Source organism: Mixophyes fleayi, chromosome 6 (genome assembly GCF_038048845.1).
Source record: "Mixophyes fleayi isolate aMixFle1 chromosome 6, aMixFle1.hap1, whole genome shotgun sequence".
In the NCBI taxonomy this organism is placed as follows: Eukaryota; Metazoa; Chordata; class Amphibia; order Anura; family Limnodynastidae; genus Mixophyes; species Mixophyes fleayi.
Genome location: NC_134407.1, coordinates 26,251,497 through 26,264,726, shown reverse-complemented (window position 1 = coordinate 26,264,726; position 13,230 = coordinate 26,251,497). Strand labels below are relative to the sequence as shown.

The 13,230-nt window shown below is 42.0% G+C and overlaps 1 protein-coding gene across 1 annotated transcript; it reads left to right on the top strand.

The window, feature by feature from the left end:
• The first annotated feature begins 818 nt into the window (after positions 1–818).
• Positions 819–12,037, top strand: GPR26 (G protein-coupled receptor 26). Its single transcript, XM_075215156.1, has 3 exons — positions 819–1,926; positions 3,921–4,034; positions 11,108–12,037. Exons 1-3 carry the CDS (start codon positions 1,259–1,261, stop codon positions 11,340–11,342), a joined length of 1,017 nt encoding a protein of 338 aa, XP_075071257.1. The 5' UTR covers positions 819–1,258; the 3' UTR covers positions 11,343–12,037.
• Positions 12,038–13,230: the final 1,193 nt, after the last annotated feature.

Sequence of the window (13,230 nt, the reverse complement as noted above, 5' to 3'; positions counted from 1 at the left end):
TCCCTAACATACACACACACACACACACACACATAGACCTTTTTTGTCCATATTTGGTACAAATAGCCTTTTTTGATGGCAGGTTTGTATTGCAAATGGAAAATATGGGTTTTCTTTATGAGTAACTGTTTCTAGATGGTATTACTGCATAGAGACAAGCAAGCCTAGTGGTGCTTAGATTGGTTATAAAGTAAGACTTTATAAGAATGTTCTGATCAGATGTGATGTCTCTGTTATATCACTTCTGTTAGTAAACAGATTGGGGAGAAGACAAATTCAATTAAATTATTATATAACATACTATAATCATCAGGAAGTAAGCGGTGAAAATTAATGGAGTTCTAAGGCTATCCTTGTTTTTTTCTAGGGTTCAAATTTTTTATCTGTCGAGTAGTTGGATCAGTAGTCTGTGAGTTATTAGTTCAAAGAAGAAAAGGGATATTTTGCAAAACAAGACCATGAGGGTATGGATCCAGCAGTTTGTGACTCTCAGGTGTTTGGAGAACTACAAGTTCCAACATACACAGAATTCTACAAGACACGTAGTAATGTAACAGCTGCAAATTTGTTTCCCAGCACCTGGAGAGCAACAGATTGTCTTCTTACAGGGCATGCTGTCACTTGTAGTGTATACAGCGCCAGGCTGCCTACCTGTGGTGTAGATGATACAAATGTAAAGGCTATTTAATTAAGAATACTTGTACGTGCACCGCTAGATAAGACATTGTAGTAATTGTAAACTAGCTGAATCTTTATTATTCTCGGTATGTTTGGAGATCATGCAGTCTCTCAGTGTGAAGTGACACTAATCTTGGCCCTGGTAAATCTATGAGCGGTAAAGCAAGGATCCGGGGTAGGTGGTCTTGTGTGGTCCATGCACAGTCAGGTGGGCATCTCTTTCTTTTATGTAGGATTGTTGCTCAGAAGAAGAAGCCTATTGCTTTACTTGTCTTTTAAACCCTCCCCTACCAATACCAGCACCGCAAAGCTCTTTTTTTTCACAGTAGGCTTCATGTCTAATGCTGGGAGGGAGTCCGTGGAAATGAATAGTACCTAAATCAGCTCAGCTGCTCTGGTTCTGCTGGACACGCGAGTTTTCTGCGCCCCCACTGATGTATTAATCACAAGAACAACTTGGGATCGCTGCAATAGAGGAAAGACAACAGCCCAGTTCCCCAGGGCAGGAGCTCTTGTGCTGTGGGCCAGGATGTTATCAGGATTTGGTTCCAAGTATGTCTGATGTGGGTGGGCTCCAGCAATGGAGCTGTGGGGAATCTTTGGCTGCTCCCTGATGGTTGTGCTGATTCTCGCTGCGTTGCTGTCCAACGGGATGGTGCTGATCTGCTTCCTGAGCTGCTCCGATATCCGCAGGCAGGTGCCTGGCTTATTCACCCTCAACCTCACCCTCTGCAACTTGCTGCTCACCGTCCTCAACATGCCACTAACCCTAGTGGGGGTCATGCGTGGACACCACCCTGGGGGCGAGGGGCTGTGCAGGGCCGTGGGGTTCTTAGAAACTTTCTTGACCAGCAACTCTATGCTCAGTATGGCAGCCTTAAGCATTGACCGCTGGGTGGCTGTAGTTTACCCACTGAGCTATCACTCTAAAATGAGGTATCAAGATGCTGCCGTGATTCTCCTTTACTCTTGGATCCACTCCCTCTCCTTCCCCATTGTGGCCCTTTGTCTGTCCTGGGTGGGCTTCCACAAGACATATGGTTCCTGCACCCTCTATAACAGGAGCCCCGAGGAGGGAGCTTCCTTCCTGGCTTTCATTATCCTTTTCCACCTGCTCACCTACCTTCTGTCTCTTCTGGTGCTATGTGTCACTTACCTGCAGGTGCTGAAGGTAGCTCGTTCCCACTGCAGGCGGATTGATGTCATCACAATGCAAACTCTAGTATTACTGGTTGACCTACACCCCAGGTATTATCTGCTGGTCGTACAATTATATACCACTTCGTTTATTTCTATACTAGTTATATTGCGATGTTTGCAACTATGGATTACAATTGGTAACAGTGGCATGTGGGTGTCTGTGGTCACTGATTGTGTCACACTACATTATTCACATTGTAGTTTGTCTTATGTGCTTCACCATTCATCCTAGTGAGCAAAACATTTGGTTTCTGACTCTATGGGATCTGTATTGAAGATTTACAATAATAATACATCAGATACAATGAGATCTGTGATAGATTGTTGTCTATTATATCAGCTCAAGTGAGATGCAGAATAGATCAATGCTGCCTGAATAAAATAACATGAAGCACAGATGTGTGGATACTCTGGATTATGTAAGTAGGTAGGATGGTTTTTTTAAATGGCATAATTGATCAACACAGTGGACACATTACTTGAGATATATATATATATATATATATATATATATATATATATACATTCCCCATTTGTCTATACACTGTAAAGCCTGCGGTACGTTTACTGTATTATTACTGAAATAGATATCACAATATTAGTAGTTAGGACTATTTTCATCCTTTTCCCTGAATGAGTTACTAAGTAAGTGGAATTGAGAAGTGATTTGAAACCGGTCCTCTGGACCAAGTAACAGTGAAGCTTAAGAGAAACAATCATAAAATATAAAAACATAATACATTGATCGCAGCCAAATAATGCATTTGCAATTTAGTGAAAATTTCATAACACACTGATGGAATAAATATATAAACCAGACTGCTATAAATTCCTATAGTCAGCAAACAGAGCTGAGCTGATTTTAGAATGATAACTAGGTGGTTGCTGGTGCCTGATTGTATAAAATCAGAAACCAGCAACTGACTAATTACAGGTTTACAGGCAGGTGTGTGTGTGTGTGTGTGTGTGTGTGTGTGTGTGTGTGTGTGTGTAAGAGTTTATTGCAGTGTCCTATGTTTTATATATGTATATATTTATTTACATGCACCCCTTGTGGCTTTAATTATTGGACCAGTGGATGCTGCTTTTTATCATTGTAATTAAATATGCCTTATATTAATAAGTAAATGTGCTCAAAACACAATCGTCACACTTTCTTCAGCACTTATTCCTATATTATTTTTACTGGGAAAATAAGGCAGTTCATGAAGGCCAAGTTGATTTATTTGTGCCCCCCTCAAAAGTGATCTGATCTATGGCAAGACCATGATGTAGGGGGCAGGGATTGCAGATGGAAAAAGTATTGTGGAATGGTAGTTACCATAGAGGCCAACACAAGATCTTCATGATCTTTATACATTCATGGCTTATATATAATACACTCACAGAATGATCTACATCTGGAACAATAAATATCCAGGTGGAATGAAATGACTTTCCAATACACCTGGTGATAAATGGTACTGTATATATATTTTGTTTTGTTTTGGGAGTTGAAGGTAACCGCAATTCCCCCTACACACATCAGCAGAGAGAATTTGATGAATTATAAGTGATTTTTCAATCATTATGTTCAGACATTGATCAGCTAAGCATAGGCAGACTGAGGGGGGGGTTCCTAATGTTTGGAAACCCCCCTCCAAGTCTGGGGCACTGTATAATTGAGGTGGCTGGACCCTGACCCCGCTTCACACGGCTCTGCTTGAAAAGGGAGAGCTGCGTGCACCTAAGAGTTGTGCATGCAGCATTCCCATGTATATTATAGGAATAGGAAGAGTTGGAGAGCAGCCAAGCACTGTCTAGTATTTTAGCCATGCCCCCATACACGGTGTGGAAACCTCCCTCTACAAATCCTGCATTTGGCCCTGCTAAGATATGAAAGTTAGCTTAGCACAAGTTCATTAGTAGACCTTCTGTCAGACTTGTGTATCTCTCTGGTGAAAGCTATATTTCCATAAGGTATGCGTTCCTTTGTATATTGCAAATATCATTCTCCTGCTAGTCCTCTCATTGTGCTGAGGTTTTTCTCTTCATTTCCTTAGTGTGAGACAGAAATGTTTGGAAGAACAGAAGAGGAGGAGACAACGAGCAACCAAAAAAATCATCACATTCATTGGGACCTTTCTGCTTTGTTTCACTCCATATGTAATCACCAGGTACGTGTCAGACCGGACCAGCTTGTCCATCTTACCTGGTCGTCTGTCAGACCGGACCAGCTTGTCCATCTTACCTGGTCTGCAAGCAGCTCCATTTTATTGGTCATGTTTGTAATATGAATTGCAATGTTGAACAGAAGAAAGTGATTATATTGTTTGAATGTTAAAAAATAAGTGTGTTATACAATCAAACCATTAGTAAAAAAAAAATTAAAAAAAGTTTATATAACTTATAAACAATTTACACTTTAAAAAACTAGAACTTGAGAGCAAAACATAACATTCAGTTTTACCCAGATTTATCACTGCAACTTTGTTAAAAAGGAAAATGTGATGTGAGATGGACACATCACACAGCTCTCAGACAGAGGAGTGAATGTAAGACAAAAAGCTCAAATTGCTAAGCTAGCATGTCGGTTATTTATTTTTATTTTTTTAGTGTCCATACCCATGTGGGTGTTTGAATTCATCAACCTGTATAGAGGAAGAAACATAACTAGGAGACTGCATGCATGTCAATCAGCTTCATTTCATGAAAATGAAGTCTAACGATCCACAAGAAATCGGTGGTCTCACAGACGTACATAAAAAATAGTGAAATTATAAGATGGATTGCCAAATCTCTCCTTCTACTTTTGTGTAGACGACAGATGTACTTTAATAGCCAAAAGGAATCTTTGTGCCTCATGTCTCAGTAATATCTCTGGTTCCTAGCCAATTGATAGGTTCCATTGTCATGAATATTATTACAGTACAAAATATGGCAACTTCCTCTGTGTGTAGTTGATGGGTACACCCTAATGCTTGGAAACCAGTGATAATGTCCAGTAAGGTGTAATATGCCACTGACAAATCCCAGTGTTATGCCAATGACATTAAACAGATTATGGAAGTGATTTCCACAGTGAGGGATAGCACAGGCTGTGAGTGGACCCAATGTCTGCTGGCAGTCGGCATTGGCTCACCTGATACATGGGTAATAAATACTCAATCTTCACTAGGATGTGATGGTCTTTGTGCTGGGGCCCCCACAGGTTAAGGCCCCCACGTTCACCCCGCTAGGCAGCATCTGGCACGATAATACCAGAAGTCAAGGATTTGTTTAGTAAAATTATAGCCCCCACCCCAATTGGAATCACACTCCTATGTCTCTAAGTGTAGGAGATTTTCGAGAGGAAGAACCGCAATCTGATCCCTTTTAAACCTAGACTTGTTCAATAAAATTCTCTACAATCCCCAAAGAAAAATATATTTTGTTAATTGGGCAGCAGTTAGTGTTAGAATGGCCCTCGGTAGCACAGTATGTACAGAAGCCAAAACCTAATTTGCAGAAGCGTTCCTCTAAGGATAGATTAGCATTATCCACCTGCATGAGTTCAACTCTGGAGAAGAAAGTAGAAGTTTCTTTCATTTTGGTGCCACATGAGGAGGCTGCAATTTTGTGCTCTTTCTTGAGAATGATTTCTAAAGGGGACATCCGTTTTATTACAAATAGTACTGAGGTTGCTGAGAGATGTTCAAGCATCACAACCTGCCAAATCCTCCTTGATTTTTGGCAGAAAGTCCCTATGGTGACTAGAGCTTCACTATTACACCTGAAGTCAAGGTGTGCAGTCAGATAGGGTATGACCTATAGGGCAATGTGACACAGGTCTAGCAGGATTGCAGAACAGACCTGTTTGGGCTTACTGGAAATGTTCTAAACTGGTGAGAAGAAGGCAGAATATGTATAAAAATAGATTTAGTACTTGAATCTCCGATGCTAGTAGCAATAGATACCTGAAGCGAATCGGCCAGACAGATCTTTAAGAAACTGTATAAAGTGCTTCTCTAACTTGTAAAGGTCCTAAATAGCGTAAAGAGGAAGTAAAATGTCAGTGGGATGCATGGGCTGAGCAAATGATCAAAGACTGTGGGTGAACTCACCACTCTGATGGTAGCAGTTGACATTGGCCCAAGGCATGGATTCCATGGCCCAAGTGTCTAGTACCACCAAAGCCCATCACAAGGAGGTAACGGACTTCTCAGCGTGGCATCTACATGTTGCAGACGAGGTCACTAGGCAGCAGCTGACTAAAAGGGGCCAGACCCCCTCCTAGTCTGCGAAGGTGGCTCCCAAGAGCAGAGAATAGCCGTGCATTGTAATGTGTTCCCGGAGGACCACCCAAGTGCACTAATGCAAAACCTAAAACTGTATAGATATTGTCTGACCGTCCCCATCTGATTGATACCAACAAAGTGACATAAGCAGAATGTCTGCAATAATTCTATAGATGTATAAATGAAATTTGAGCTTTCTGTCCCATTTCAGTAGTCGTTTAGTCATTCTGTGGATACAGTTGTTGTTGTTGGGATTCACGGGAAAAACACATCACAAATTTGTACAATTGAAAAAACCTTATGGTATAATGGCATAAATATATAATACAATCATCTTTATGGGGCTACAGGCTTCAGCTTGTGCAACACCAAGGTGGTACAACTGCTCATGTGAACCCCTGTAGATTTACTAGTTGGAGGGAATTCATTGGCAAAATAAACACTGTAACTAGAGTTCTTTTTAAAATCTATATGACCTTAATGTAGATTGGGGTTATTTTCAGTTACTTGTCTATAAATTTGTCCATAGATTTGTAGCCCCATCTCTTGGGTGGTGTAGGTGTACACTCAGACACTGACCTCTGGAGATCTTTGTACTCACCTATCAGGTCTAGCTCAATCCCATTATTCCAGGAGATGGTAGGTAGTTAACAGGACAAGTGCAGGTTTGGTGGTAAATTAAAGTTGAGCGTGGAGTTGACTTATGCATGGTAACACAGTATTACAGTTACAGTTAACAACATGAGTGGGATGAAATAATGGGGTGAAATGAAGGATAACTATTATTACATCTTGTCCACCTGCACAGTGCTTGATTGTATTGTCACATTGGCTCATTCTCTCTCCACAACTTTCTCTGATCCTACTATACTGCAGGGTAACTCTTCCTCTTTCACCTCTCTGCACCGCACTCAGTGCTCGCAGGTCTAACGATGCTTAGAACATCCAATCACCTGCCCTCTGGGCTTACTGACAGGCCAGGCTGACTACACCTGACTTGGTTGGGCCTTTGGTCTCCCACTGCTGCTCTCAGTAATTTCACCAGCGTCTTTCTCTCTAGAATTTGCCAGATTCTGGAGCCTTCCTCTTAGAACTCTGGTGCTCTCTCTTTCTCTCTGCTACACTGGTAAATCGCCTGACATAGCTAGGTGCTGAAGTCTCCATCTCAAAATATCTACTATCTCATGTAACCAGCTATCTCCACATGGATGTCCCAATGCTACCTAAAGCTCAACATGTCCAAAACAGAGCTTATGATCTTCCCTCCTGCCAAAGTTACCACCTGCCCTCAAATCTCCCTCACTGTCAATAACACCACTATTTCCTCAGTCTCACAAGCCCTCTGCCTTGGTGTCACACTTGACTCCTCCCTTTGCTTTTTTCTTCACATCCAGACTCTCTACCAGTCCTGTTGACTCCACCTTAAAACATTGCCAGAATATGCCTTTTTCTTACTTAACATTCTACCAAAACTCTTATCCATTCTCTCATCATCTCCCGTCTTGACTATTGCAACCTCCTGCTGTCTGGAATTCCCAACACCCGAATATCCACACTTCAATCCATCCTAAATGCTGCTGCAATACTGATCTTCCTCTCTCACCGCTCTACATCTGCTGCACCACTTTGCAAATCCCTACACTGGCTCCCTGTGTCCTCCAGAATCAAATTCAAATTACTCAACCTTACCTACAAAGCCCTCAACAACAACACTACCCCCGCATACATCTCAGATCACATATCAAAATACTCTCCCTCCCGCCCTCTTAAATCTACCTCTGACCTGCGCCTTGTCTCATCTCTGGTATCCACCTCTCACTCCCGCCTACAAGACTTCTCCCGTGCTGCTCCCCACTTATGGAATTACCTACCACGCTCAATCAGACATTCCCACATGCTCTTTGAAATCCCATCTCTTTTTTTAGAGGCGACCTTATCCTCGATAACACTATTCACACTAATGCATCCTCACAACTATCCCAATCTCCACTCTGAGCCACTCCTCGTTTCAGCTGTGTCCTCCTCCACTTAGAATGTAAGCTCTCTGATGAGCAGGGTTCTTTATACCCTTCGTTTTTATATCTGCATTTATTTTGTCTACCTTGTATTTCCCTATTTTATGCATGTAGTGTTTTCCCTACTGTACAGCGCTGCGGAGCACTGTGGCGCCTTAAAAATCTATGATAATAATCTGCTGGCTCACACATGTCATTCTGCAACTGTCACCATCTCTGGCTGTTTTATGAGGGAGCTCTAATAATGAAACAAGCGATAAGCCAGAAGTTGAGGAGTTTGACCTGAAAGTGAGGTAGAAGGTACACTGAGATATTACAACTGAGACCTAGCTTCAGAGAAGGAACAAATCCCTTCTCAAGCACCAAAAGGTTAAATGCCCCTGACCCTCCCCTACTACACACTAGCCCTCTCCAGAGATTTTACCATCTATACCAGTGGTTCCCAAACTTTTGCAGTTCGCGGCACCCTTAGAGTCTCCATAATTTTTTCAAGGCCCCCCTCCAAAATAATTACCGAGCAGTTCCGTTTTATAAGTAGTCAAAAAGACGTAATAAGTATTTAGGTCAGAACAGAAATACTTATTTAGTTGTATACAAAAATAATACACATAAATCCAAGAGAAAATAATTTATTTATGTATATTTTTTTCAATTATAGTTCTGTCAAAGAATAATTTACAGCTAACACACTCTGTAACCCCTGCATCCACACACTCTGTGCCCCCTGCATCCACACACGCTGTGCCCCCTGCATCCACACACTCTGTGCCCCCTGCATCCACACACTCTGTGCCCCCTGCATCCACACACGCTGTGCCCCCTGCATCCACACACTCTGTGCCCCCTGCATCCACACACTCTGTGCCCCCTGCATCCACACACGCTGTGCCCCCTGCATCCACACACTCTGTGCCCCCTGCATCCACACACTCTGTGCCCCCTTCATCCACACACTCTGTGCCCCCTGCATCCACACACTCTGTGCCCCCTGCATCCACACACGCTGTGCCCCCTGCATCCACACACTCTGTGCCCCCTGCATCCACACACGCTGTGCCCCCTGCATCCACACACTCTGTGCCCCCTGCATCCACACACTCTGTGCCCCCTTCATCCACACACTCTGTGCCCCCTGCATCCACACACTCTGTGCCCCCTGCATCCACACACGCTGTGCCCCCTGCATCCACACACTCTGTGCCCCCTGCATCCACACACTCTGTGCCCCCTGCATCCACACACTCATCCACACACTCAGTGCCCCCTGCATCCACACACACTGTGCCCCCACGCTCTGCCCCCTCAGCCTCCGCGCTCTGCCCCCTCAGCCTCTGTCCCCTCAGCCTCTGCCCGCTCTGTCCCCTCAGCCTCTGCCCGCTCTGTCCCCTCAGCCTCTGCCCGCTCTGCCCCTGCCCGCTCTGCCCCCTCAGCCGCACCCCTGGGAGCCGCGGCGCACAGTTTGGGAACCTAGGATCTATACCATTCAGGAATACGTCTCAAGAACATCCATCCAAAAGGGGTGATACAGGTTCTTCTGTATAGAGGTAGCTTCCGTTGTAATTATGCATACGAGTGGCAGCTGCTTGTACAGTTCCTGGGACAGAATTAAAAAAAATCAAATTATTTATTTTTCAATGTAATGTTTCCTAATGAAGGGCCAGTGCCTAATCTTAGTTATTATTTAATGAGTTCCTGTAAAATATTTAATCATTTAAATAGGTATCTCCCATTAAAAGCTGCAGTCTTTTCCTCATATGGTCTTTTTATATTATTATATTATAAACTGTGCCCTCACCCCTACCTACCTACCCTGTTCAGTGCTGGGCGGGACGTGAAATGCAGAGGGGAGCACCTCTTCCTAACAGCATGATGGACCTATACACTCTCCTCTCCGAAATGCTGCCTGGCTATCCCTGCCCCAGTATTATGTGTTATATGTCACAGTACGCTATAATACTGTACTATATAATCAATGTTATAATAATACTATAAAGACAATGGTGGTGGTAGAAAATGAGTTTTTAATAGGAGCTATCCTTTAAATGTCCTTTGCAAAGAACAATTGTATTGATCCCAAAAAATAAATCTACCCACCTAACCCCATGTAACTGTCTCTAGGCCCCACCGGATAATCACTACTTTGTACATTAGCAAATTCAGGAATAGGGCAACTTAAGTGAGTCAAGTTATTATATTAATTTTTTACTTGGATATCCTTGAGTGTGTGGTCATGATTGCTGGAAATGAATTATCTCGTATTATTATTATTATTATTATTATTATTATTATTACTGTTACTACTATTTTATCTTTGAAATGGTTATAACATAGTCATTTAGTGCACAATAGCATTAGAACATATTAATTGCTAGTTACTTATAATTAAATATATATAATATAATATATTTCTAAATATATTATATATGTTAATATAATTATAAATAATTACTTTAATAAGATCATCACCTTGAGACAGTCATTTTATAAACCAAACCAATATTCATGAGAATGTAGCCTTCAGTTTGCTAGCTCATTGCTAGGACAGTTGTTTGTCAGCTCAACCAATATTGACGTAGGAATTAATAACATTATTGAGACATAAGGCACAACATTTCTGTCTCCATGTGTATGTAGGCAGCAGGTAAAACTTATACACATTTTGTTTTTTTGTGTTTTGTAATTAAAGTATAATGGGAAGAAGTACGGATACAATAAATGTTGATGGAGCATATTACTTTAATATGAATGTGACGAGGGCCCTGCGCCTCTAACCCTTCAGCGGTTTTATAGGGCAAGTAGGAGGTTGACGGGCTTCGCATGGAATGATTTGGTGTTCCTACTCTGTTCAAGAGGTGCTAGATTGTGGCATGTGTCAAAAAAGAAATATGACCCCTCTCTAAGTTGGACAGTGTTCTTGGTCTTAATAACCTGCAGTATGTACTTTATTTTTCCCTTCAGGCTGGTCGAGATATCCTCTTCCATCCCTATCAGTTCTCAGTGGGGCACCATCAGCCGATGTTTGACCTACAGCAAAGCCTTGTCGGATCCATTCGTGTATTGCCTGACACGGAACCAGTATAAGAGTTGCTGCCGAGATATAGTCAACAGACTCCTCAAACGCAGTTCTGGAAATGCCTCTGCCCAAAGAGTCAATTCTTATGTTGGAAACTTGGTGCCAACCACTTCTAATTAAAGAACTGCAAAAATCCAAAACCACTAAACAGGGACTGGCATCCACGTGTCTGTGAACATGATATCTGTTCTGAAAGAAAAAACCTCCAACGTTCCTCTTGCTGTAATGTATTGCCTTAACTTATTATGAGGATCTTGTTAAAGCCTCAAGACCGGTCATCATGATACTGGAGCGTTGTCCGAATCGGTACTGTTCAATTCCAGCAAAGAATTATTTCCCACAATGTGAAGATAAACCAGGATATACAGATCACAAAGTCGGTAACCTAAAACTATTCCCACGAGGAACGAACCGTGTATAATACCAGGCAGTGGGGATTTATCTTTGAAGTTGTCGCCTCTCACCAAACCAAGAAGAGAATTGTGATAAAATTCGAGATATGATTCAGTAGATGATAAAGATGATGATACCTGTTGACGACAATCATGTGTAAATAGAAGTCGCCATATACTCAAAACACGATTCTTGTGGAACTTATTATTTAGCACCAAGTTATGATGTTCACTTTTTGGAAAGGATATAGGGTAGATTTTTCAAACCTTCTAAAAGGACAAGTGGAGGTGTTGCACATAGCAACCAATCAGATTCTGGCTGTCATTTTTTAGAATGCACTGGATAGATGATAACTAGAATCTGATTGGTCGCTATGGACAACATCTCCACTTTTTCTTTTTAGAAAGTTTAAAAAATCTACCCTATAGAGGTTTTTTTTTATAAAAAAAAAAAAATAAAAAAAATATGCCTTGTCTTGATTTGGGCATAGAATGAGCAGAATGATAACACAGCATAGATCGGAATTTGTAAACTAAACCATTATTCATGAGAATGCAGCCTATCAGTTGGCTAGAAATGAGTGACATCACTGGAGTATTGAGAATGCAGCCTATTAATTTACTAGGAACTAGTGACATCACCGAGGCACTGAGAATGCAGCCTATTGATTCATTAGGAGTGAGTGACATCATTGAGGCACTGAGAATGCAGCCTATTGATTCAGTAGGAATGAGTAACATCACTGAGGTACTGAGTATGTAGCCTATTGATTCAGTAGGAATGAGTGACATCACCGAGGCACTGAGTATGTAGCCTATTGATTCACTAGGAATGAGTGACATCAACGAGGCACTGAGTATGTAGCCTATTGATTCACTAGGAATGAGTGACATCACCGAGGCACTGAGTATGTAGCCTATTGATTCACTAGGAATGAGTGACATCACCGAGGCACTGAGTATGTAGCCTATTGATTCACTAGGAATGAGTGACATCACCGAGGCACTGAGTATGTAGCCTATTGATTCACTAGGAATGAGTGACATCAACGAGGCACTGAGTATGTAGCCTATTGATTCACTAGGAATGAGTGACATCACCGAGGCACTGAGTATGTAGCCTATTGATTCACTAGGAATGAGTGACATCAACGAGGCACTGAGTATGTAGCCTATTGATTCACTAGGAATCAGTGACATCACCGAGGCACTGAGTATGTAGCCTATTGATTCACTAGGAATGAGTGACATCACCGAGGCACTGAGTATGTAGCCTATTGATTCACTAGGAATGAGTGACATCAACGAGGCACTGAGTATGTAGCCTATTGATTCACTAGGAATGAGTGACATCACCGAGGCACTGAGTATGTAGCCTATTGATTCACTAGGAATGAGTGACATCAACAAGGCACTGAGTATGTAGCCTATTGATTCATTAGGAGTGAGTGACATCACTGAGACACTGAGAGTGCAGTGTAACCATCATTTGTGCCTCAGTGATGTCTCTGATTTCTAATGAATAATAGGCTGAAAAACTGCTGAATATTAACACAGCTCATAAAATGACGGTCTGCACTTTGTAGGCAGGAGGTGTACATTAAATCTAAAATCTT

What these genes read in the sequence shown, in the direction of transcription:
- GPR26 (XM_075215156.1), top strand. Translation starts at nt 1,259, where the DNA reads ATGGAGCTGTGGGGAATCTTTGGCTGCTCCCTGATGGTTGTGCTGATT. An exon ending in CTGGTTGACCTACACCCCAG is followed by an intron (nt 1,927 to 3,920) that starts GTATTATCTGCT and finishes TCATTTCCTTAG; the next exon opens with TGTGAGACAGAAATGTTTGG. An exon ending in ACTCCATATGTAATCACCAG is followed by an intron (nt 4,035 to 11,107) that starts GTACGTGTCAGA and finishes TTTTCCCTTCAG; the next exon opens with GCTGGTCGAGATATCCTCTT.